This window comes from Ceratotherium simum, chromosome 1 (assembly GCF_057802395.1).
Source record: "Ceratotherium simum simum isolate JZ-2026a chromosome 1, ASM5780239v1, whole genome shotgun sequence".
Classification (NCBI taxonomy): Eukaryota; Metazoa; Chordata; class Mammalia; order Perissodactyla; family Rhinocerotidae; genus Ceratotherium; species Ceratotherium simum.
Window position 1 is genome coordinate 71,183,415 of NC_141900.1, and position 27,706 is coordinate 71,211,120.

The 27,706-nt window shown below is 38.4% G+C and overlaps 1 protein-coding gene across 4 annotated transcripts in view; it reads right to left on the reverse strand.

Moving 5' to 3' along the window:
- The window catches only part of DOCK4 (dedicator of cytokinesis 4), a 447,327-nt gene that overhangs the window by 222,881 nt on the left and 196,740 nt on the right, over positions 1 to 27,706 (reverse strand). For all 4 annotated transcript variants that reach the window (XM_087429682.1, XM_087429692.1, XM_087429686.1 and 1 more), the window contains exons 7-8: positions 26,091 to 26,175; positions 17,523 to 17,674 (exon numbers count right to left, since the gene is read on the reverse strand). In XM_087429682.1, coding sequence (XP_087285808.1) covers positions 17,523 to 17,674; positions 26,091 to 26,175 — 237 coding nt within the window. The remainder of the gene's footprint in view (positions 1 to 17,522; positions 17,675 to 26,090; positions 26,176 to 27,706) is intronic.

A 27,706-nucleotide genomic window follows, 5' to 3' on the forward strand; every position in this document is an offset into this window, starting at 1 on the left:
ATCTAAGATTTTTTTTCATATTTTGTGTCACGGTATTTAATTAACATCATACAAGGACACCATTCTGAGTGGTAACCATCCATTAGAAGGCTTAATATTTTATGGTCTTATAAATCTATAGTCCAAAGCACAAAAAGAGAGCCCAAGAAATAAAACTTGAATTTTCTTTGGTCCACAAAGGAATAGGAAACATCTAACTCCCCACAGAACTTGCATTTGAAAATACAGTGCCACCAAGATATAATGAAACACAAAATGATCAGGCACTAATTCAAGTCAATAAACACTTGTGGACACTATTTTAGATGCAAAGAAATGTTACAAAAAAATAAAGTGAATATAAACCCAAGAATAATTAATCTACCAGGTGCCAGGAGCTTCTGAATTTCAATATCCTGGTGCCTATGATACAATCAAATGGCTGCCTGTCTCAGGCACAGAACACACAGCTAACATTCACGGAACGTGAAAGTAGCAATGTTGTGGCCTGGTCAGTGTAGCTTCAGCCGAGGGAACAAGCAGGGAAAGGAGTAGAGGGCATTAGTAAGGCTCAGAACCTACCAAGTCTCTATGCTTATTCACTACTCGATCTTTGCCTTAAATAATGGCTCTGTCATCCAAAACCTCCCTTTCTCCCATACGGGGGGGGAAAGAGAACCAAAATCAGATCTCTAAGGAAGCATATGGATTTGAATTTATGGCTGTTTTGGAACATTTCTATTCTCTTTTGCAAGCTAAATCTAGATAGATATATTTAACAGATTCAACTACCTGGCTTGCCTTGTCTTTTTCTTATATTATGCCTATTCCTGACCTCTCATCAGAGAAAGGGCAACCAATACACATTTCTGTGGGATCATTTCCACATCTATTACCTATGTTTTTTTCCACAGAGTGGTGGCTGATGAGGCCTGAATGAAGAGAACATAAATTGCTGCGAGGATTCTCAAATGAAGCTAAAGTTCCCATATGATATAATTCTGAAGCAGAGGCTGGGAATCACAGATCCAACTGAGGATGCAGAGTTAAATTAATTTTAACCAATTGTCATTTACTATAATTCAAGGAAAAGGACTGTAAGCTCTCTTCACAGTGGAAGAAAATTCATTATTATTTCAATTTTAAGATATGTTAAAAGGAAATGTGCAAAAATTTATCTTGGGATAAATGAATTACATCTTAATCATATTATTAGTTAATTTTTTTTTTGAGAATTTACCATTTGATGGGCACTCTGCTAAGTTTACATGGATTAACTCATTTTATCCTAATTATACTCTTATGAAGGCAGTACTATTATTATGTCCATTTTCTAGACGGGCAAATTGAGAAATAGTAAATTGTTTTGCCCAAGATCACAAAGCTGGTGCGTGGCTGAGTAGAGATTCTACGCCATGTATTAATTCAAAACCCTCGCACTTCATTTGAATGATAAAAGGTAAATTCTTTCTCTGCTTTATGGAAATATTGAGCAAATATTTTCAGAAAGTTGAGATAAGAGAGAAGTCATTCATCTGCCTGGGAAACCCACTGACTCAATCAAGCTTGGTCCCAAGCGTAGAGGGTAACTCTCCCAGCACCCTCTCTGGGCTAACAGGAATGAAAAAAGTGGGAATCTTGATTTAGCAGATTTCAAGGCAGTCCCTGGTTTGAAATTGTTCCTCGGTAGTTTTCTCAATGAAATATACCTAAAAAAATAATTTGGGAAATAAATTATTGTACTAGACAAACGCAAAACGCCAAAAAAGATTTAAGAACTTGGTTTTAGTTAGTCAAAACTCCTGGGATTTAAGACTGTTATTTGGTTTTGCTTCCTAGTCATCAGTCACCTACTAACATATAATGTTTATTGATTATATTTTAGCTCAAAACACGAGCAACGTGACCATTTTCCCCTCTCCTGTATCATGGACAGCATGCTATACTTTATATTTTTTGAGATGCACTTATGTTTGAGGTTCCTCTTTATCCCTACTAAAACATTTGAAATAAATTTCACTTTATCTTCTGACAGTCAGTCTAAAATGATGAATACCAGTAAGATTAACACACAAAAGTCAACAAGGCATTCTAAATATTAAAACCTTAACTTCAATAAATTTATTTATTTATTTATTTTTCCCCCAAAGCCCCAGTAGATAGTTGTATGTCATAGTTGCACATCCTTCTAGTTGCTGTATGTGGGACGCGGCCTCAGCATGGCCGGACAAGCGGTGCGTCGGTGCGCGCCCAGGATCCAAACCCAGGCCGCCAGCAGCAGAGCGCCCGCACTTAACCGCTAAGCCACGGGGCCGGCCCAAAACCTTCACTTCGATACTGATATAAAATACTATTCCATATTCGCAAGTTTCATCGATATTCTGGTAAAACAATGTTTCCTAATGTATTCTACTTTAGAAAGAGATTCCTTTTGCTCTGTCACTATTTTAATTTCACTAGTCTAGACAGAATCCTGATTATGCAAGTATTATACTATATCATATCCTGTTTCAGAAAGACTATCAATATATACTAAGCCAATGACATATCCCTTAGCTTAAGCATGCCTTAAGGGGGAGATAAAAATAGACTGAAGATGGGTACTATGGAGAAATGTCATATGCAATTTTTTAAAAACCAGACTTCTTTTAAAAGGAAAAAGAAAACCTTTGTTGCCAATTTAAAAAAAATCTTTTTTATTCATTTGGTGACAAGTTGTTGTTAGACAAAATCAATTTCTCTTCAGCTCTAGTGAAACTACAACTACTTAATCAGCAAATGGTTTCAGAGAAAAGACCCATAGCAACGCACTTCAGAATCTTGGGACTACAAATAAATACACACCCACACTCTCACACACGTTTGGAGAATACCAAAATGTATGCCTTCAAGGTCAGGGAAAAACTGAACAAGGCAATGATATTCCATTCTGGCGCATCTTCTAAGATTCTCTCACAAACTTTTGTGGCCACATGCAATGGTCTTTTCAACTCTCTGTTTTAAGTCAAAGGGTGGCAGCTCTGATTAAAAAACAAAACTAGTTTTTGTGAATTTAAAAAGCATCCTTTTACAAAATGTGCATATCTCCATCATATCATTTACACCTTTTTTCCTAATCATAAGAGGTTCACGTGTTTCTTTCTATTACATTGTGAGTAACTAGAGTACAGGCCCATGACAACGAACCTTTACATCCCCAGCTGCTAACCAATAATTTGGTACTTCCTTAGTGTTTAATTAAAGATTGAACAAATACAATCTTTCAGGAAAAAATACAACAAACTCCAAATAACTGGGAAGATTTAACTCCCTCCCAACCTTCTCTCTCTTCTCCATAATGTTCTTCACTTTATGAGAGGGAAATATACAAAATTCTCCAAAGAGACTTATCAATCAATAGTGCCTTGCCAGACTTGAGATGTGCGAGTCATCTAATTAACTTCAGGGCATCTCCAGATTCTAGATCACGCCATGTAACCCTGTTCCCCATGCATGTTTTATATCTTTATTATACTAAACATATGGTAATGGAAAAATCTACAATGACATAATATGTTTTCAAATGAGAATATTGCCTCCTTCTTCATCACCAAAGACTGAATAAGCAAATAAAACACTTAGAGAAACACCGAGAAATGAGAGTTGATATTATTACTAGCAGAGAAAAATCATCATTTGACTCCCCCTATACCGCCATGTTCTCCCAGAGGAGATTTCACTGCTGGAGAAATTTAGTGTCCACCTGAAATCCATGTGAGCCATTATAAATCACTATATTATAAATCAATAATGACAAATTCTTTCTTCGGAAATAATAAAAAAAAAAATCACAATTATTTATTATTTATAACCTGCCTTCTTCTAAGAAAGATTGGAGGAAACCAAGATAATAAAATAAGAGTATAAATCAGCATCCCCAGAATGGCCCCTGGGGAAAAACAGTACAAGTAAATATATACCCTGTGCTAGGCAGTGTGACATATGCTTTACATGGATTTTCTCATTTCATTCTCACGACCCCCCTATGAGGTAGGAACCACTCTCATCCCCATTTTACATATGAGAAATCCAGGACTTGGAGATATTAGGTAAGCTGGCAAAGTTGCAAGGTTTGTCAAGGATGGAGCCAGGAAATTAACTTCCAGGGTCTGACTCCAGAGTCTCAAGCTCTTAACCACAATGCTACATTGTCTCTAAAAGAACAGAGCACCTTGAAATGGACAAAGAGCAAAACTAACCATGTCATGTCAACCAAGGGTTTTTATTGTGAATATTTTCAATAAAGTAAAAATAATAATTAAAAACACATGAAGCTGAAAGAAAAAAAATAAAGCCACAAACATATCTGTGTTTAGGGAGTTTATGTCTGTGAACCCACTCAGCTGCATTACTGACATTTTGATGTACTCCAAAAGACCTCTGATAATGAAGAATGTATTCCAACAGCACAGTTTGGTAGAAAAGTTCTTACCAGTGATGCAAATAATGTAGGAGGCATAGTAGGGATCTGAAGACCCTAATGGCTTCTCTTCCCCTTCTCAGCAGGAGAGGATGCTTCTATTTTCCTGCCCCTCCTTCTATCATAACCACTCAGAAGCAGTCACACTTCTGTAGGAAAGGCCCTACCTGGGATCTCAGAGGCCTCCAGGCCAGATGTGGGAGGGTCCTCCCGGCCTTCTGAGCAATCACATCAAGTGGCTCTCCCATAGGGTGTTTCTAGGACAATTGGTGGCCTCCGAAGAGCAATGAACCTAAAGTTAGGAATGGCCAATACCAAGGAGACTTTTATATTTTTATATTTCTCTATATGGATTCTTGTTTATCACTCTATAGCTCCCCTCTCACAAGATGCAAAACTGCCTAGCGATTTAATGTATGTGAAAGTTACATGTGTACTTTATCCAAAAATATATGACTGGGTAATATCTTGGGTTGCAACATGTGGTGTGAAAGATTAGGAGTCTCATCAATCTACAAAAAATTACAAAGAATACTTCTAAAATCATTTTGAACAGTTAAATTATTGAAATAAACTTAACGGTCTCCAAAAGTAACAGTAACAAAGAGAGAGAAAACATTTAGATGGTCATGTTCTGGTAAACGAATTTGGAAAAGAACTGAACTCTCTAGTCCTTTTACACTCCTCCTTTATAAAACAATTTTACCAAAAAATACTCCATGTAGCATCTTTGAAAAAGCAAAGTCACTTGTCTTACATTTAACTATGCTGTTTGTGAGGATAATAATTAATATCTATTCTATACTGAGTGGGAGTGAAGGGAGATGCTCTAGGAGCCATGCAGGAAACAGGGGGAGCAAGAAGACGGAAAGGGAATCGTGAGAAGAGCTAAGAGATTGGTTCAGCTGTGCTGACTCTAGAGCCTCTAAATCAAGAGAATACAAATATAAGGTGATGTCAATGCTTCTATTTCACTGCTTCTCCTGCATTTTCTCAAGTGCTCTCTGATCAACTAATAGTGCATGATGCTTCCAACAGTCTGTGCAGGGAACTGTTACTTGTTCTTTCCTAGGATGAGTGGCACAGAACAACTCAAAATGGGAAAGCTCAAGCAGCATTCTCAATTGTAGTAACGCCCCCAGGAGCTGGTGCCACTGCAGTCCAGGCAAGACTCTCCGGAGAAGGAGTGCTGGCTAGGGTGGCCGCTGGACCAAGAGCTCTGGTGCTCACTATGGCACAGAAGGATGAAAGGAATGCTCAGTGGTAAACAGAAGGGACTCACTGGCCTTGTCATCCAGGGGCTCCTAACCTGACTATGTACAACGTTCTCCTGGGGAGCTGTATACAGCCCAGGCCCTACTCTGGAGACCCTGATTTACTAGGTCAAGACGGACCTAAAAGCTCCATATATGTTCAAAAGCTCAGTCATGTTTAAGGACCGCTGTTTTGCTGACTGTCTTTTATGACAGTCATATATATCAGAAAAAGGCAACAAATGTCTGATACCTTCAGGTCAAAGACTTTTGCCCTTTCTTCTCCCAACCATGTGACTGATACAAACAACAGAGTTTTTCCTTGGCAAAAAATGAAAGCAACTCCTCAAGCAAGTCTTCCGAGATAAAGCTATTAATGTGCTTTCTAATTTTAAAACTAAAGCAAACTTAGGGTCATGAGCTCTTCTGATTAAAAGGAAATAGGAAAGAGGATGATCCTTGATACCAGAGTTTCCGTAGTCATCTAACTAAAGAGCAGACAGACCCTGAGTTTTCTTTTTTCAATATTAATGTCAAGCCCAGATTTACTTTACAAATATTTGAGGGTTGAGGGACTAAGCAGCCAGATAATGTGACGGCTTTGTTAGGACAGTAAAGGACTTGGCTTTAGTTGAATGATATAAGGGGAGATGATTTTTTAAACTACAGTCAACTCTGTTGCCAATTTTGAACATCAAGCTGATTCTTTCTTACTACTTAGGGTGATTTAAAACCACTTCATGTTATTTTTCCTGTCTGAGAATAAAGCTATCCTAATCAGAACTCTTTCCAGGAAGATAACACTCAATGAAAAAAAAAGGAATGCAACACTTTTTAAAGCTATAAATAAGTGGTGTACAGATCACCTGCTGTTTCACATTGCCTGTGCTATTACCAGACCAAACAAGTGACTGATGAATTAAGGAAATGATTTGGATTCACTGTTGATTTGAGAAAAACAGTCATGACTATAAGTTCAGAAGACTTGAGACCCTACAAATCCCAAAGTTGAATTCAAGAAAAATCCTTAGAAACAGCTATCCTGTTTGGCTGTACAATTCAGGACAATACTTGCTTGCATCTATCTCTATAGAACTCATTAAGAATTTCACTAGAAAACAAGTTTCTCAGAAAAGTAACAGAAAGTAGGCAATGATAGGATCTGGTCAACAGACACAGGGACCATGAAATAAGAAGGGCTGTATACAGGCAGAATGTCTTATGCTTATTCTTCTGGGAATTTACATAATTTGATCATTGTAAACATATATCTTTGACATTTCACAAGGGAGAAATCATTCTGATCTATATATGGTAATTATTCTGACCTTTCTAACAATGCCTCTTCATAGGGAAAGCATCTATAATAAGGAATCTTGAAAATAAAGCAAACCTGAGCTCTTTATTAGTCTCTGGGTTGAAGCATGAAGTTCCTTGCAAAAGCAAAGAAATCTTAAATTAAAACAGAATAAATAATAAACATCTAAGTAATTCAAGCCTTGTAGAAACAATAAGTACAATAAATCTTTCATGCATTTATTATCTCAAAAAAAAGATGTTTTAAAACAAGTGTTAGGCACTGAAAAGGTTAGGAAGCATTGCTTTAGACATCACAAAAATTTTTGTGAAAACACAAAACAGCATATTGGTTACCATACAAAGAGATGGTATAGAAACTCTGGCCTTTAAAAATATTTCTTGACTTAAAGCCTAATAGTGTTTTGAATAGCAATAGAATGTAAGTTCTGAGAGGGCAGGAATTTTTTTTCTCCTGTTTTATTCATTGGTGTGTCCCCAACGCCCAGATCAGCATCAGGCCCTGAGGAGGAGAGCAATATTTGTTCACTGAATGAATGAACATCAATATATTCAACAGCAGTAGTGTGAAATCTATGATGCTCAATGGAAATAAAATGAAGAAGCAGTCTCTGTTTAACTTGTAGTCAAAAATCTCTAAATAGAAATACTTAGGAGAAGACGCCATGTATTTATCTGTCAATTTTTGTTCACTTTTTTTTAGCAGGACAGTTTTTGCAAATGATGGTCCCCTAGAGACATGTCGGAGAACATAGTTCTGATTAACACAGAATAACATGAAAACAACTCCATAAACATTTCTGATGCCCTGAACGCCTTGATTTTTCCCTCTTATTAATAAGCACATCTCCAGTGGAGTAGAAGGATGCTAGCAAAAGTGAAGACAACAACGGCACGACTTGTTAATGCTTTGCCTCAACAACAATGAAAGACTTGTAAGCTTCCTTTAACTGCATCAGTGCTTACCCTGCAAGGTAACGGAATTTACTCTGCAAGGTGCGGGGAACACAAAGATGATGAGAGGCTTACCCTCAGAAAAGGAGCTAACGAGGGCCGTATCATTAATAATTCCTTTGTCAATATTGAATCATCTTACAACATAAATGGCACTGAATACCAAAGAAGTCCTTGAAAGGTGGGTTGCTATTTGTGATGGTAACTTATTCAGCAGGGAATTTAGGAAAACTAAATTAATCTGAACTCCCTCGAGGCAGCAGACGTGGCAGAGGAGGAAAGACAGAGATGACCAGAATCCCAGTGAAAAGAACACCAACCTGGTCATCTTTTAAAACACAGGAATAGGAGTGAAAGGGCCTTCTGATCACATTTTAAAACACTGCACTATTTAAGTAAAGAGAGACAAGTAGCCTGAATAATTGCTTAGAGCTAAAGGGAAAGAGAAAGCCAGTTCACAATCCATTTACTCTGTGAGTTTTTGGTTTTCTGCCACTTTGAATTTCCAGCCACTTATTATTACAATAATGCAGTAATTTACAATTTCAAAAATAATTGAAATTGTATGGCTCTTAAAACGCTACAGTGAAAAAGAGTGGATCACTTCTACCCTGGGTGTTCTCAGCATGAATAAAGTTATTTCTTTGCTTGTTTTGTTTTAACTTAGATCCTCCTCCTGGTCTGTTTCTTAAAATCTCTCCTATTAATGACATCACCACATCTCTAAAGCAATTATTTGTTTTTGCTATGTAACACAGAATGTGACCAAAGGAGAGTAAAGCACAAAATCTGATTAACTTCAAAGTGACAACAATCCCCATTTTCATGCACCTGCTGGAAGAATCAAATGAAGAAGAGAGAGAGTGGAAAAGCAGTAGTGTCTTTTAACAGGAGGCCCGAGGGAAGGTCACTTCGGGTCACTGATGTACAGACACCCACAGTGAGATCCCTGCCAGCATGTCTAGACACAGCAGGAAACGCCCCAGGCCGTATGGAATAGTTGATATTGCCACAATCCAAGGAGGATCTCTGAACACCTTCTTCATCTATTTTTGTTCTCAGAGTTATGTTCCCTGCACGTATGGCCAGTCAGACTTTTTGTCACTTTGCTTTGCAAAGGTTACAATTTGGAGGTCATTTTATAACATAAAACTATAAAGAGAGATCTATGCCAACAATCTTTCAATGTTCAAAACAATAAATGCTCCTAATTTATGTAAAAGTATAGATGCTGAACTTGTGTGATCACACTATAATAAGTTGTAAATGATGTATGAAATGAGAAATTCTAGCACAGTGCTCAGAGAATTAAAAAACCATATCTGGTCTCTTCACTGTGTTATGTACTACAATATACACACAAAAATATTAGCATTTTTCCTAGAGTGGGCTGAAGAACTATTTTCTCTGACTGCTCTGGTCTGTAAGTTCTGGAAAAATTTTCCCAATAACTGAGTTTTTTCAAAAGAGACATGAGTTCTTTAATTTCCTCTAAAAAATGAAAAGGCCATTAGATCATGTCAGCCTCTGAAGAGACCTACTAGAAGCTATGGTTGTAATTTCTTTGATTCTCTGAACCATTATGCTAGATTCCTGATCTTCTCATTCTTTTCCAACTGTGATGTTTCAGCCTCAACTCCACCACCTACTTATGATCCCTACTTCCTGAGCACCTCTGGCAAAAGCTGTCGAACTTGGGAGCCAGGATTCACAACTTGAGATGTCTCTGGCAGGGCCCTCGCCGCACTCATCAATTCTACTATTTGTCACTAACTCACTTCCTACCACACTTTTGCTCCAAGTACACTTACCTTGTTCCTGCAACTCACTTTCAGCCCTAAACTCCTTTTCATTCTCTCTTCTGCTCTCCAATGGCAGCTGATCTTGTTTCTCGACTTAGTTATAAAAGATCAAGGCCGCAAATTCAGTCTCTCTTTTCCATCTCAACATTTTATACCCATTTCACTGCCCTCACCTCCCTTCCTCTCATGTTAGAAGAAGTATCCTTCCTCTTTTTCAAAGTAGATTCCTTCACCTGTGTCCTGGATCCCTTCTGCCATTCGCTCCAGGATTCACCTTTAGATCTCCAGCAGGGCCTCACACTGCTGGCACACAACAGTCCCTCCCATGCACTAGTATAATGAATGAATGACAAACAAGGGAAGAGTTAGAGGTTAACATGCCATTCATACAACTGTTGCATTTTCTCACCTTTGAGAGGGCGAACCTATACTAATTCAGAGTTTCTGGGAAGGTGGTCCTCATGCACACACAGGATTTTGCTTAAGCATGCAAGGTATTTCCTCTCACAGAATCTTCACTGATCTTTAAAAGCTGCCTAATTTGCTTTATATAAGAGTCAAAGTTTATGCTGCAAAGAGTCAAAGTTTATGCCTCAAAGGTAATATTATAATGTATGTGTTATGTAACACTGAATGTCCTAGACTTTAGGAAAACAGTCCTCTTAAGTTTTGTCAAATACATTATCAAAAATATTATTCTCCATTCATAGGAATCTAGGAATATTATTCTAAGCAGCATGGAATCCAGACCATCTATGGGGTTAGTGACTAGACCAGACTAATACACCAGTCTTCTTTACAGAGACTGAAAATAATGCCTGCCCTCATTGCTTTGTTGCCCACATGCATAAAACATTAATCAATTTTAAGCAGGTAATTCACTAACCATACACACTATATGCTAAAAATTAAACCAAGAACCCACATACCTATAAGACGGAATCCCACAATCATTAATTTTGCCACACTTGCTCCTCTTATCTCTTTATTCTTTCTTCTTTTTTTTCCTGTTGCTGAAGTATTTTAAAACAAATCACATCCCTGATGCCATTTCACTTGTTTACTCCTAAGTCTCTCTAAATCTTATATAACTATAATAACATATACCTAAAACAATAATAATTCCTTGGAATATATGGTTTCTTTAAGAATTCAAGACCAAACACAACATATCATTTCTGCTTATGTTAAAGTATATGTCCTGTTGTAGTTTTTTAAAATCATCAACATTATAGGTAATATTTACAGACCAATTACCTGGTGTCAAGCATTACACCAAGAAGTATATGTATTATCTCAATTAATCTTTAAATAATCCCATGAGGAAAGTACTATTATAATCCTTATTTAGCAGACAGTTAACAGCCAGAAGAGACACGAATTAACTCGCCCCGGATGATGCAGCTACTGAATGACAAAGTCAAGATTTGAACCCAGACACTGACACCAGAGCTAGGCCACTATACCATATAGTGGTGCCTGCACAAGATACAGGAAGATATGTGTCTTGAGGATGGAGATAAATTCAGATATATTTCACAGTTCAGTATGAATCCATATAAAAAAAAAATCTGTGCCTCACCAATAATATTCACTACTTATCTTTTTCTTAAATGACAGAATTGGAACAATAAATTGAAAAGAAGGTAATTGTGGGCAATATAAAATTTATATGGGAATGAAGCGTTTCAAGGAAAATGGGGAGTTTACTTGTGTGATGGTAGAAAAACATACATAACTTCAGGAAAGTATGTGAATAAGGTACCAGCAGAAAGCAAACTTTATCTGAATTTAACTATTACAAACAGACTTTTTATATTTAATCACCAGGATAAGACTTTTTCCAGAAGTACTACCCTGCTGCTGTTTTCTCAATAAAAGCCCATGCCAGCAGCGTGCATGCATGAGCAGCCCTACACTGGAGGCACTTCTGTCCTATTAACTATATTCTCTGATGAGAATGAAATACAGTAATGGATTAGCCCTGAAACAAATTTATAATTTTAATTAACGAAGGCTTAGAATACATCACTAAACAAAGTAACGAAAGTTATAAGCGAAGTAGTCAACCAGTGAACTATGTCGTTTTCACTGGCCCATATAATTTACAGCCTGCTGCAGATTAATTGACACATATCAATACAGGAAAGACAAGAATTAATACACACATTCATAACTGCACAGCCTATGGAAAGCATGTGACTATTTCTACCACCAAATCATGCAGTAGCTGATTTTTAATGCAAGCCAAAGGAGACATCTGTAGTATATAATGCTAAGTAGTTTGATTTCTTTATATTAAAAAAACTCTCTGATATTCCCAATCCTATATGTCAATTTACACACCTCCACACCCTTCCCTTTCTCTGGCCCATGGCTCATCTCACCACCTGCAATCCCAAGCTTGTTTCCTGATGCCTCCTAAGGGAGCTTGATCCACAATGACTTTCCCTCTCCCCTGAGTGTGGCCTCCCCCTTGTTACTGGATCCTTCCTGTCAATTCTCAAGAAGCTTGAGTCTCTCCCAATCCAGTTTATTAAAAGAACAGGGGCCGGGCCCGTGGCATAGAGGTTAAGTGCGCGCGCTCCACTGCTGGTGGCCTGGGTTCGGATCCCGGGCGCGCCTCGACGCACTGCTTGTCATGCCATTGCTGCGGCAACGTCCCATATAAAGTGGAGGAAGATCACAGATGTTAGCCCAGGGCCAGTCTTCCCCAGCGAAAAAGAGGAGGATTGGCATGGATGGTAGCTCAGGGCTGATCTTCCTCATAAAAGAAGAAAAAAAGAAGGAAAAAAAAAACTCTCAACAAACCCCTTACTACACATTGGTAAGTAAAAATTGGTTGAGGAAGAAAATAGAACATTATAAATATTGAGGATAATGAGAATGGGTATAGGAAAGTGATTAAGAATACTGATACCTGATCAGATTTCATGTGAAAACGGCAGCTCTACTACATACCAGCTGTGTGACCTTGGGCAAGTTATTCATCTCTCTGTGCCTCAGTTTCCCCATCTATAAAAAATGGGAATATTAACAGTACCTACCTCAGAGGGTTATTATAAGGGATAAATAAAATAATATTTTTTAAAGAGCTTAGAACAGTGCCTGGCACATCATAAGCATTATGTAAGTCTCAGTTAAATGAATTGAATAGAATCCAACAAAATTACAGATGATATCTAGGGAAATGATTCCCTGACTTTTCCAGCTATCCTCTTATAGACTGGGGAAATTATAAACTTTCAACCACATAGATGCTCTCTAAAAATATTTTACTCATATAAAATTTAATTTGACAAACATTTTTTTTACTAATAAATTATCTTTTATAGTGAGAAATCACATCAAGACTGTCCAAAACTCAAATAAATAAAAGTATGTTATTTTTGCTGATAGTTGAGTCCAATGTAGTTGTACCTGCAGGGGATTCTGGTTTGCTGCTGTTACACAAACAACTGAGGAAGGCAAAGAGGAAAAGAAGTGCAGAGTAGGTGTATGTGAGCAAGAATCTGTCAGAATATCACTAAATCTTTACCAATACCAAGAGGTCTCAGTGACACGCATCAGAGGCCTAATGTTCTGAGTCAACGTCAGGCAGAAATTATCTTGAGGTAAAATGAATGGGCTTTCTAAGTATGGCCCAACTTCGATGACAATTTGTTTCCAGTTTTTGTCGGAAAATGTACCCTCCCCGGTCCTGAGGGGATATCATGTGCTTCATTGTTCCACTGAGTGAACTGGAAGGGGATGATTTTCACATGTTGGCTCCTTGTGCATTTGACATCTCCAAGCACTGAATCTAAGACACTGATCACTGGCACATGCTAGGAGCCAAGGCTGCTGTGCTCTTCTTAAAGGATTCTGAGACAGCCTCAATTTGGAAAACCAATTTCTATGGCATAGAATATTTCTGAGGCCCTATATTAGTTTCAGTATTATCATTATTAATAATTTATAACAATGTATTATTAAGACTCTCAGTCTCTGAAGCTCTAACTCTGGCCAATAAAATCCTGCTCAACTATGGAAGCTTTCAGACAAATACTGAAGCACTCGAGGAGGAATGCGGCTGAGGCCAACGGGGTGGTGTTTAGAGGGAGGCTTTGGGGCCAGACTGCCAGCTTGCTGCTCTGCTCTGCCTCTTGCCAGTTCTGTCAGCTTAGGCAAGTTACCCAACCTTTCTGTGCCTTGGCTCTCTCACCTATAAAATCAGTGCTGAGAACATATTAAAAGCACTGAGAACGAAGTCTGGCAGATGGTTAGTGCTCAATAAATGCTGGCTGTTTGCTTCTTAGAGGAGGGAAGTTTAAAAAACAAGTCCTAACCAGTTGTCTGCCTTGGAGAGGAATGAACAATGACCTTTCCCAACCACTCCTCTACAGGCCTTGCACGCAGGGCCCCTCCACCTGCACCTGGACAACGTAACTCCTGTGATTCACGGGCAGGGCAATGCCAGAAAGATCAGACTTGGAAGTATTTTTATTTTTTGTAATTACTTAACTATACTCCCTTTTTTCTACTGATTTTCATTGTTTGGATTGGACTTTAAACTCTGAAAAAGAAAAAAATCAAATGATCTGGTTCTTTCAACAAATAAATCACAAGGAATTCAAGAGGGAGGGGGAACCTATAGCTGAAAAGTGACTTGCGAGACTTATCAACCGACTGCAATATGCGGACCTTATCTGCATCTTGTAAATTACAAATAACTTATGTGGAATTTGTAAAACAATATTTTTGAGTCAACAGGGGAGATCTGAATACTAATTGGAAATGGATATTTGATGATGTTGAGAATACTAACCTTTTTGGCAGCAATTTCTTTAGAGTTCCCTTTTTTAGAGATACACCCTGAAATATTTACATTTGAAAATAATATGATGTCAGAGATTTGCCTCCAAATAATCTGGGGGCAAACAGGAGGACTGGAAAGGGATGTGGTTAAAACAAGACCAGCCCTGAGTGGACCACTGTTGAAGCTAGCGGTGGGTACATGAGGCTTCGCGACACTATTCTACTTTTTTATTATCTGCAAGTTTCTAAAATGAAAAGTTTAAAAAAGAAATAGAAGTTGATTTTAAAATTCCCACACATCCCACACTGCATCCATTGTTGGGCATAAGAAGAAACACAACAATGCCTCAAAATCATATTTTACATTTATAATACCGTTCCTGAGAAGATGCAAATACTTGACACTCATTAGCTACGCCAGGCACAATGAAGGAAGCAAGACTCGTCACCAGCTTCAAGATGAGGGAAAAGACAGAGGTAAGTGAAGGGGTCAGGGCAGCAGCAGCCAATTGCAGAGACAAGAATCAAGCCCCGTCTTCAGATCAGTGCATCCTAAGGTCTCTTCAAAAGCTAATGGTGACACTGCCCTGTGCAATTTGAACCAAAGCTACTGACAGCAAGGTTTTGAACACTCCCTAAAAGAATAATCACTGTGCTGAGGCCTCAGAATGGCAAGAAAGTAAATGTGACACTGTTCCAAACACCTAGTAAGCATATATTTTCCTTCTTACTCATTCTTTTGCTAATCATCTTTATGGTGATTATGAGATTGGGAGGTGAGAGCCGATGGCCACACTCAGTGAGTAGAGTAGAAGCAGGGGAGAGGGATTCAGTCTTGATTTCTCCTAGGGTCATTATAAATCAGGTGGGATACTAGAGGAGAGTGTGTGTGACAGAGGGAAGGGGGGGTGGTGACAAATAAGGGGGAGGGGAGAGGGAAGAGGAGGGAAGAGAAAGGGAGATGGGGAGAGGAGAGGAGAAGGTGGTGGGTACACAGGGCAGCCCAACCACATCACAGAGCAGGAAAAAGGCCCAGACCCTGGTCTGAAATTGGGGACCACAAAAACAATATTATGGAGACCATGCACCCAGGTTATCTTCCTACTTTCACCAAGTAAACAGATATAAAACAAGGGAAACTCGATCAACACCTAAAAGGATGTTTTAGAAAATTTGAAAATGTTTATAATAAGACAAAACTCAGAGACAAGCTAATATTAATTCCAAATTAATGCAATACGATATTGTGCAATTTGAATATTAGTGTCAAAGGGCACTTTGTATTTCTCAAAAGCTTTAGCCTCATTTCTCCCTTTTACATTCCACATAGTTTGCAAAATATTTTAGAGACCATATCTTATACAGACAGTTATGAAGAATTTTGTTAAACTAGACTACTTGGAAACCAAGCTCTCTAAGACACACTTCAGTATGTAAGCAGGTATCATTTCTAAATAATCTTTCAAATTTCTAAAGCAAGTGCCAAGCTGTAACTTGGATCTGTTGTTCATGCCTTTATTTTCCCTTTTTAGTAGTCATGATTTGTGAAGGGAGAAAGGTTTTCTAACTCACTGATTCATTTCCTCCCATAGTGTACAAAGTAGATTTTAAAACTGTATGACCATTGTTATTTCCACACCTCATAAATTCTGTCCTTGCTGCATAAAAATTCACCTTTAAATTCTATAGACACAGTCTACTGTCAAGAAATAGGAAGTACGCTTACTAATAGGTAATGACTAACATATAAATTAATTCACCACAGATTTTACGGCTATAAATGCATTAAAAATAAATTTCACACATACTTCCTAGAAAACAAATATTTTTACCAGAAAAGAAATACTTAGGACTATTTTGTGCCTACAAAACAATATATATGGCTCAGTATTAATTAAAATTGTCAGCATTGGGGCCGGCCCAGTAGCGCAGTGGTTAACTTCGCATGCTCCACTTCGGTGGCCTGAGGTTCACTGGTTTGGATCCTGGGCGCGGACCTATGCACCACTCATCAACCCATGCTGAGGCGGCGTCCCACATAGAGGAGCTACAACTCTACAACTATAATACACAACTATGTACTGGGGCTTTGGGGAGAAAAAAGAAAAAAGAGGAAGATTGGCAATAGATGGTAGTGCAGGGCCAATCTTCCTCAAAAAAAAAATTGTCAGCATTTATTTTAGTATTTTTTTAAACCATAGTACAGTTGGGTCATTATATTTGATTTGTGTGATATAATTTTAATTCTAAATTTAAAATTTTTAATGTAAAAGATGGTGTGCTGTGTGCTCAACTTCAATATAAATTAAAAAATTTTAAAACATTAAAAAAAGTATCAACAAAAGTCAAGACTTTTCGATAACAACCAAAACGTCCACTGTAAGTTTTTCCTACATATTGAAAACTTGCCTTAAGAGAACTGCAACAGGCAGAACTCAGAGAATGGAGAAAGGGGAAAAAAAACGTAAAAACTGTATATTTCACAGCTCTGAAATTCTACGGGAGGTTTCCACGTATTTAGTCATCTCTTGATACCATCTGATGCAGACAGGATTAGAATAATGTAATTGCTGACTGAAAATTTGAAAAATACAATGTGTTGACCCAGATAAGCAAACTTCATATTTTAGAGAAATTATGTCTTCCTTGAATTATCAATACAAAGTAACTCAAACAAATAACAAACCTGATATTAATGCCATACTTTCATTTAATAATAATTATTACGCTTCTACAGCCCTTTTGAGTCTTTCAAAGAACTTTCGCATGCATCATCCCATCTAACTTGTGTGGAAATCTCCAGAGGGTATGCAGCCTAGATATTCACAGGGTTCCAGAGAAGAGAAAACTGAGGCTGAGAGAGGAAAAGTGTACAAGGTCATATATCCTAAAGCATGCCAATTACCAATATCCACCATTCCAACCTTAAGAAATCCAAGTCATGTCTCCACGTGCAGTTACCTGATTGGTCGATTCTCTTTACTGTCAAAGAGTGAGAAGATGACCTCGAGCTCCTCCCCCAGATTGGAACACATGAGGCTCTTCATCTGCACGAAGAGGTGGTGACTGCTGGCCTGCACTGGGGTATCTTTCTTCCGATGTCGATGCTCCATCTGAATGACACCCCCCAACCAAAACATGATCAGCATGAACTGAAGAAAATAATGAGACCCAACAAACTGGTTGGCTATGGTGTGATTATGATGTCCTGTGCTGTAAATTTTTTTTTTTTTTTTTTTTTTTGCTTTGGATTTGGTATTTAACTAGATGTTAAGTTCCAAATTTTCTTCCAACTTCTGAAATGAGAAACTATGAAGTTCGCAGACCGTCAAGAAATCTTGCCTTAAGAACACATTCTTTAATCATTAATTTAAAATTATACCAACTCACCGAGTAGATTCAGGTAGCATGAAGTTCAAAGGATTCTATTGTTCCCTTATCAACTCCCAGGGTGAGAACAAATTATTAGTCATGTTTAAAAAATCAGACTAAATTATATCTAACTGATCATTTCATTGATGGTAGCTGAACAACTCAGCTATGACTTCACATTTCTCATAATTAAAAGTTCTTTTAAAGTACACTGAATTGCAAAATTGTGGTAGTTTTCTGAGACAGGCTGTGGCAAATGATATTCAATCACTAGAGCAAAAAAATGTTTCTAACTTGCTGTTGAGCTATAGAGAAGCAGACCTAGGAAAGGTAGTGAGGTGTAGCATCTGTGTTCATCTCTCCTTCTGTTCTCAATGCAGCCAGCCTAGGCTATACTTGGGAGGCAGGACCAGAAGTGAGAATTTCCACATGTTGAGGGAGGAAAGGAATCACCTATGGTTCCAGGGGTGAGGAGAACACGGGGATCACTCATTCAACACACATTTGTTAAAAATCTATTATGTTTCAAGCACTGGGAATGCAATTTTGAGCAAAAACAGAAATAGCTCACAGCTTCATGGAGCTTATCTATTAGGGGGCGCACCATCAACAAAATCGTCACACACACAGATATAAAACTGCAACTGTGATGAATGGAGGGGAAAAACCAGATTATCACAAGAATCTATAAGGGGGGATTTGACTTGTGTCTGGACAGTCATAGAAGGCTTCCTGGGAAAGTGACACTCTAGCAGAGAGCTAAAGAGTGAGCAGGAATTATGAACCAGTTAGGACAGTGTCTTTCAAACTACTTGCAGCAAAGGACCACGTTGTTTTTCCTCCTGACCCATGGCAGACTGATATTTTCATAAGATACAATAAAAATGCCATGGTAATGTCAAAACGTTACAAAGGTTTCTAAACATTCACCTGCCATTTTTGTACTTGGACCAGTCACAAACAGTTGACGGTCCAGCTAGTTCCTGGCCCACACTTTGAGTAGAACTGACTCAGGATAAGAGAAGAGGGAAGACAGATACACAGGCTTGTGTATTAACAGAACAGGTGCTAAGAATGTGGAGGATTATTGCTTTCATGACACAGACTACTAAATGAGGTTACCTCTTTTAGATCACTCAACAATTAAAAAAAAATAGCTCGGGGATTAACTCCATAGTAATGGAGTCAGACCCTTTGCTTGGGTTTAAGGTACATAACCCCATTTCTACATTAGCCATCTTTTTATGTTTCTAAGTATAGTTCAAAAACTACTGACTGACCAACATTTGAAGGCAAAAACTGCTGTCTAAGGTTACAGCTGTAAATGCAGCAGCATAAAGTTTTTTCATGCTTTTATCTTTTTTTTTTGCTGAAGAAGATTCTCTCTGAGCTAACATCCACTGCCAATCTTCCTCTTTTTGGATGTGAGCCGCCACCACAGCATGGGCACTGACAGACGAGTGGTTTAGGTCCGTGCCGAGGGACCAAACCTGGGCTGTCGATGCGGAGCGCACAGAACTTAACCACTAGGCCACTGGGGCTGGCCCCATGCTTTTATCTTTTAATCTGAACTACTCGAAAAGTACACAGTTAAAAAATGCAATGAACCAAATGCATCTATAATCATTGTATACTCAACAAGTACACTGGACACTTCCGTGTAAAAGTGAAGAGTAAATACATTTTCTTTCCAAGTGGACCTCAGCATTGTGGTATGTTTGGGCCACAATTACTAGAAATAGCTTCCTGGAGACAAATATTCTAGGTGTAGAAAAAAGCATAATTCTGCCTTGTTTTCTATGAAGCTTGCTCTATTTTGTGCTTTAGAAATTCTTTTTACCAGGGTAAAAGCAGCATCATACATTCATAAAACTACATGTCTTTAACTTACTAAGAAGCTTTTTATTTTCTGCAATTGCTAACTTATTTACTGATTTACTTAAAATTTCAGGGTAACATAGCATAAACTACTATGAAGAAATGAATGACTACTAAAGGCCAGAGGTGGAAAAACAGATACAAAAACTTTATGAAAAGAATGGACCTCAAGGAGGCGTCTGGTCTTGACTTCCAACAGTGCAAAGTTCCTACCATCAAGCATGACATTTACTAAAAACTGAGGGAAAAAATTAGCTCCCTTACTCGTGCAAAGAATCCAATATATCTAGATCAGTGGTTCTCAACCTTGGCTGCACTTTAGAATCATCAAGAGAGCTTTTAAAAAATACTTATGCCCAGGTCCTATCCCAGAACAATTAAATTAGAATTTCTAGGGGATGGGAGGCCAGACAGTGGTAGTTTTAAAAGCTCCCCAGGTGATTCTAATGTGTAATGAGGGTTGAGAATCACTGATTGAGATCATATGCAGAGAGATGCAAACCACAGCTGACTGAAAAATGTATAGTCACATCTTTTGTGTAATTACTGCCTTGGAACCTTCAGTCTTTGCACACATGCTAGTAATCAGCCTGCCTGATTCTTCCCTTTGTACATGTGACATGGATCCTGACAAATGGCACTGGAATCTCTGGCTCTGGAATCTTCCCTCTCCCCTCACCCACCATTTTTCCAGGTCTGGGATGGATTTGGATTTAAGTAGATTATGATTACTTGTTTATCTCTTGGTAATTCACTACTTTGGGGAATGGCTAAAAATATCTCCGTGAAAATACCCTTAACAATAACAAAATTAAAAAGGCATGTTCACACTTGAAGAGCTATAATTTGGTAGTTATAACACATAGACAAAAATCCATTTCGGAAATAACTGATGGTTAAAAAAGCTCCTACCAGTTACTCTAAATGTGCTTACAGTTTAACTAGACCTTTGATTAGGAAAAGAAACAGATTCATTCCAAAGATTTATTTAAGCGACGCAAATTTTTAATCCTCATATAACGCATAAATTACTCGGTGAATAGTCCACACCAGGGTTTTTCAACTTCAGCACTATTGACAATTTGGGCCGGTTATTTCTCTGTTGTGGGGGCTTGTCCTGGGCTTTGAAGGAAGTGTAGCAGCTTTCTCTGGCCTCTACGCACCAGATACCAGGACACCCTGCCCCCACCCCATACCATCCCCAATTGTGACAACCAAAAATGTCTTCAGACATTGTCAAATGTCCCCTGTTCTCTGTTTGAGAACCTACTAAAGATCACAAAGCAGACAGCTAACGTGATCTTATAAAACCAAGAAAGATTCCTAAAAAGATACTCTGCATGCACAAATAACCAGAGAATCCAGCTAAGAAGGTTCTCTCTATTTACAGAAGGATTGAGATCTGGCCTTTGGCAGTAAACCAAATGTTCCAAGTGGACATGTGTTAACACTGTGCAGTTTAGCACTTTTTACTGCTTAGATGAACACAGTTAGGTGAGAAAGATCTGCTAACAGGGTTCTCAAAAACCTAAAGCAAGACATTTTTTCCTAATGATGCAATATGGATTTAGTAAGACACAAACACCTGTTTCAAAGATGACATGGAGAAGACATAGTAAAAGGAGAGAAGTGGCAACAATTAATCAAACATCCTCTCTTGGGGCATTTTACCTGCATGCCATAGTCCTTGATCTATAAGTGACAATAAATTGCAAAAACAACAAGAACAAGAGATTGGTGGTGGTGCCTGCCAACTCTCCCTGGTAAAGTCAATACAGTCAGTCACTTCTATTTTGCACAGAGAAAAAGACCAGTGCTACAGAGAACCTGATTATTGCGAGGACAGAATGTAAACTGGAACTTAAAGCTACCTTAAAGAAGAAAGCTATAATCATTTGGATTTTTCATGGGCTACTGTCTTTGCTTTAGAAACAGTAAAATATAACCACTACCGAGGAGAAACTAAATTTTCATGTAAAAAATCACAATGTTTAATTTTCCTCATCCGTAAAATGAAGATTTGGGACTAGGATTTGAGCTATAAAATACTAAAAACCCCTTCCAATGGCAGTCATTGCTAATCAGTCACAGCCCAGATAAGACCCCAGAATCTTATCAACATAGTACGCCCAGCAGCCACCACTAACAAATTGGAATGTTGAAAGAGATGAAATTAATTTGTCATCTTACATATGACATTAAGTGAAAAGAACAGAGATAAAATTACATGTATACACAATCAAACTAGGGAAAATAAAATGTATTTGTATCAGACATTGTTAGTTGTCTATCAAATATTTGATATCCATAGCTAAATATGGGGATGTGACCATGTTCTGGCCAAGGAAAGGTAAGTGCAAGTGTTGTATGGAATTTCCAGGAAGGCTCATTAAAGTAGTTGAATTAACTGAGAAGAACCTTTCTCTTTTCTACTGCTGGAGAGCAGATGTAATGGCTAGAGCTCTTGCAGCTATATTGTACTTTGAAGTATCCTTAATGATGGAAGTCATGCACTGTATAGCAGAAAGATAAGAGTCTGTACTGCTTTTGACATCAGGAAACCACAACAAGGCCCAAACTTCTGGCTTACATATTGTGAGAGAGAAATAAATTTCTATCATGTCTAAGCTTCTATTATTTACATATTTCATGGAACACAGCCAAATCTAATCTTAAGATATAGCATATAAGGTATCAATTATTCTTGCCACCTTGCCTCTCTAATAAGGATGAAATGAGGAAGATGAGAAAGGAATGAAAATCGACTGAATACTTGGGTGCTTTGCAAACATTATCTGTCAAGGAAAGGCATTTTACATGCATTTCTTACTTAATCTTCATAAAGAACATGATAAGAATTATTTTCCCATTTAATAGATGAAGAAACTGAAGCTCTGAGAGAGTAAACAATAAGTCCAAAATCACAGAGCTGGTAAAAGGAAGAGACGGAATTCAAATCTAGTTTTTCGGATTTATACCCATGGTCTTTTCATAATACCATAATGACTTCAAAAACAGTGACTGATTGCTTATTAAGTGCAAAGCACTGTACAAGATTATGTTGGGCTTAACAGAGGAAGTAAGCATAAGACAGTGCCTACTGTTTCTCTTGCCCGGTCAGACGTGGTGTTTGAAAAGATGTTGCTAAGACCGATGTCGAAGAGCGTACTGCCTATGTTTTCTTCTAGAAGTTTCACAGTTTCAGGTCTTACATTCAAGTCTTTAATCCATTTGGAGTTAATTTTTGTGTATGGTGTAAGGTAAGGGTCTACTTTCATTTTTTTGCATATGGCTATCCAGTTTTCCCAACACCATTTGTTGAAGAGACTTTCTTTTCCCCATTGTATGTTCTTGGCTCCTTTGTCAAAGATTAGCTGTCCATAGATGTGTGGGTTTATTTCTGGGCTTTCGATTCTATTCCATTGATCTGTGTGTCTGTTTTTGTGCCAGTACCATGCTGTTTTGGTTATTATAGCTTTGTAGTATATTTTGAAATCAGGGAGTGTGATACCTCCAGCTTTGTTCTTTTTTCTCAGGATTCCTTTAGCTATTCGGGGTCTTTTGTTGTTCCATATAAATTTTAGGATTCTTTGTTCTATTTCTGTGAAAAATGTTGTTGGAACTTTGATAGGGATGGCATTGAATCTATAGATTGCTTTAGGAAGTATGGACATCTTAACTATGTTAATTCTTCCAATCCAAGAGCACAGAATATCTTTCCATTTCTTTGTGTCTTCTTCAATTTCTTTCAGAAATGTTTTATAGTTTTCGGTGTACAGATCTTTCACCTCTTTGGTTAAGTTTATTCAAACACCACGTCTGACTGGGCAAGAGAAACAATAGAAAAAATAAACAAATGGGACTACATCAAACTAAAAAGCTTCTGCACAGCAAAGGAAACCATCAACAAAACAAAAAGACAACCTAACAATTGGGAGAAGATATTTGCAAACCATACTTCTGATAATGGCTTAATCTCCAAAATATATAAAGAACTCATGCATCTCAACAACAAAAAAACTACCAACCCAATTAAAAAATGGGCAAAAGACCTGAACAGACATTTCTCCAAAGAAGATATACAGATGGCCAACAGACACATGAAAAGATGTTCAAAATCACTATCAGGGAAATGCAAATCAAAACTACAATGAGATATTACCTCACGCCCATCAGAATGGCTATAATTAACAAGACAGGAAGCAACATGTGTTGGAGAGGATGTGGAGAGAAGGGAACTCTCATACACTGCTGGTGGGAGTGCAAACTGGTGCAGCCACTATGGAAAACTGTATGGAGATTCCTCAAAAAATCAAGGATAGAACTGCCATATGATCCAGCTATTCCACTGTTGGGTATTTATCCAAAGAACTTGAAAACACCAATTTGTAAAGGTACATGCACCCCTGTGTTCACTGCAGCGTTATTCACAATAGCCAAGACTTGGAAGCAACCTAAGTGCCCATCAAGGGACGAACGGATAAAGAAGATGTGGTATATATACACAATGGAATACTACTCAGCCATAAGAAACGATGAAATCCAGCCATTTGTGACAACATGGATGGACATTGAGGGTATAATGCAAAGTGAAATAAGTCAGAGGGAGAAGGTCAAATACTGTATGATTTCCTTCATTAAGTAGTAGATAATAACAATAAACAAACACATAGGGACAGAGATTGGATTGGTGGTTACCAGAGGGGAAGGGGGGAGGGAGGAGGGTGAAAGGGATAATTCGGTACATGTGTGTGGTGATGGGTTGTAATTAGTATTTTGGTGGTGAACATGATGTAATCTATGCAGAAATAGAAGTACAATGATGTACACCTGAAATTTTTACAATGTTATAAACCAATGTTACTGCAATAAACAAAAAATTTAAAAAAAGACAGTGCCTACTCTGAAGAAACTTCAAATGGAGTAAGAGATTAAAAAAGTGAGAGACAGAATATGATGCTCAATGAATTAAAAAAACTAACCACAAGAAAGATGTCTCCTTAGAGGATGTGACGGACAAATAAATTATACAGATTTTATTTGCTGTATAAGTTAAGAATTAGTGATGAGTTTAACTTGGAATACTCTTATTTTGTTTCCTTCCTCCTCCTCTGCCTCCCTCCAAGTGACCTTGAACTGTGCTCAATGTAAAGGAAAGGAAGTTCTCTACAAAAACAGAATTTATTCCAACTGACATAACGAGATGTAAATAATCTGAACAGATCAATGACTAAAGGCAAATACTATAAGTGGTATTAAGAACAGCTTTCTCAAATCAGACATAAGCCCTGATGGATGTATGGATGATTTTTTTCCCACATTTTTCAGATACAGTTAATCTCGAGGCAAGAATATCCCACTATTTTATGAAAAATACTGTAAGCTTGCAAAGCTACCCAAAAGAGGAGGAATCTCCTGACAAGGAGTCTACTATTTGCCACAGGCACTCCTTCCTGAAACCTCATGGTAAGATGCAGTAGTAACTCTATCAAAGTAAAATTACCCCTGGGGTAATGGCCTTTGAAAGCCCTTTCCAACCACATTCTTCTTTGATTTGGGATTTGAAAAGAGCTTAGTTAATATCAAGAGATTAGATAAATTTTATACAAGTATTAACAATACAAGGCTATATACAAGGCAGATCGGACCAGATTTGGGGAACCTAGATGCCAAGCAAATAACAACTTCAACCTACACGCAACTAGAAAAAAGACTCAAGTCATAGATGATGCTGTGATGGGCAAGATGATCAAATATCTTAGGATTAGTAACAGGCTTCAGCACTTAGGAATGCATTGGAGTCTTGGACGGGTATGGGTAAGACCAGCAGTTGGAGACCAAGGAGGAGACACTGTCAGCAGTCTGTGCACGCAGTGATAATGGGGGCAGGAGGGGACTAACACGTTGGTGAGCAATGACTGGATACCATTAGTCACGGCACTGTCCTGAAACACAACAGATAAATATGTATGACTTGTAAGCATTTCACTAGACTAGGCAAAAAGTACGAAGATGTGCAAAAGAACTTAAAACTTCTTTGAATTTACTTCCTAGTGCCTGGGAGTTGAGGGCACAGTAGAGAAGGTCACGTCATTCTGAGAAAGGTAAAGTGTCTCAGTTTTGTACTTGGAGCATGGTCACCTCAGCTCTCAATCCTCTTTACTTGCTCCAAATTAAACCTGAAACATCCTGTTCTTACAAAATTAAGCAAGTATGAACCGTGCCATGGAAACCACAAAATTAGCAGTGAAGCTGTGAGCCAAGATCTCCTGTACCTACCAATCGGTAGAGCTCAGTAATGCTGATGTCCTCCGGATCCACCATTGCATATTCTTTCCTAGGTACCAGGTCCAGTCCCAGTTGTCTAGAAAACGAATTGCAAAAGTTGGGAGAAAAGTCACCTCTATGGCATTTATAAAAAATAATTATTTTTACTACATTACCCTGAAATTAGATATATCACCCACCATGCTTCTCTCGCACATACTTTTTACCTCGTATTACTTGTTACCACGGCTGGAGTAGCCAATGTAACCAGGCTGGACACTGGGCATAAGTTCAGAAACAAAAGATGACACAGGTAGGCAAATCAGGGGTGACCGAGGGGGGCTGGTACTCTCAGTGGAGTGCTCCTGCATGGTGGGGAGCCCATCCTACAAACTATCACCACAGAAACCCTTCCACAATGGACTAGGGTGGAAACTAGAGTTAGGCATAATTTTGTTCTAGAAATCGGAGTTGAGGAGAGGGGAGTCTAGTCTTTAGGATTTGACCTGGCACCAAAATACCTAGTTACGTCAGGAGCTAACTCATTTCTAACGTGAATCTCTGGCAACACACGCATGGCTGTCATTCATCCATGGCAAGTTCTGGGGTCAGTCATTAGGAGAAACTCAGTAAAGGGGGGACAGAAATTAGGGCAGCACAGTTCCAGGCCTGGGGTGGTTTAATCTCCGTGTCAAGTTTCACTGTGGCGGACATACGGCTTGCTGTGCTGAGAGTATCCTAAGGTTACATATCCAGCCTCAGAGGGACCAAATATGGTAACTGATTTGTGATGTCTCACCACGGACAGAGGAAAATGAGTATAGCCCTGCCAGTTTCCCTCTATTGACCTTGCTAACATACTCCTCTCCAGGGCATACACTTGAACACACTGATATCAATGCTATATAATTCTACTCAGCTCCTTAACCACCCACGACTATCCCAAAGGCTTCCCGAGATGCCTCTGTAACACCCTACAGATCAAGGCCAAGATACTGTCTCTCTTCCAGACGCCCCTCAATTACTCCGCTCCAGGTCTCAACGCTTAATTCTCCGAGTATAATTTGTTCTGCATCCCTTTCACATCATCACTCTCTCTAACGTGGAAGCCTTCTCTCATTGCAGCTCCAGTTACAGAACCGCAGCTTTCTCACTTTGCTATTAAAAAAAAAATCCTGAAATTCTGTGCCCTCCCCAAAACCTTATTAGAGGCTTCATAGGTAGAATTTATTAATTCAGCACCTACTTCAAGCCAGGGACTGCCCCAGCCACTCTGAGGAATAGTTCTTAAGAAGATTATAGGATTGTGGCCTTCTTGATGGCAGGAGCTGTCTTTTAGATAATAAAACAGTATCTCAATTTTCTTCAATTCAAAAATCATACTCCCATTCTTTAATTTTTGTTGAACTTTCAAATCACAAACAGCATTGTGATTTGTTTTCAAATATCCATGTCCCTGTTATAGACTGAACTGCATCCTTCCCAAAATTTATATGTTGAAGCCCTGACACCAATATGACTGTATTTGGAGACAGGGACTATAAGGAGGTAATATGGGTTCAGTGAGGTCAGATGGGTGGGGCCCTAATCCTAATAGGACTGGTGTCCTTATAAGAAGAGGAAGAGAC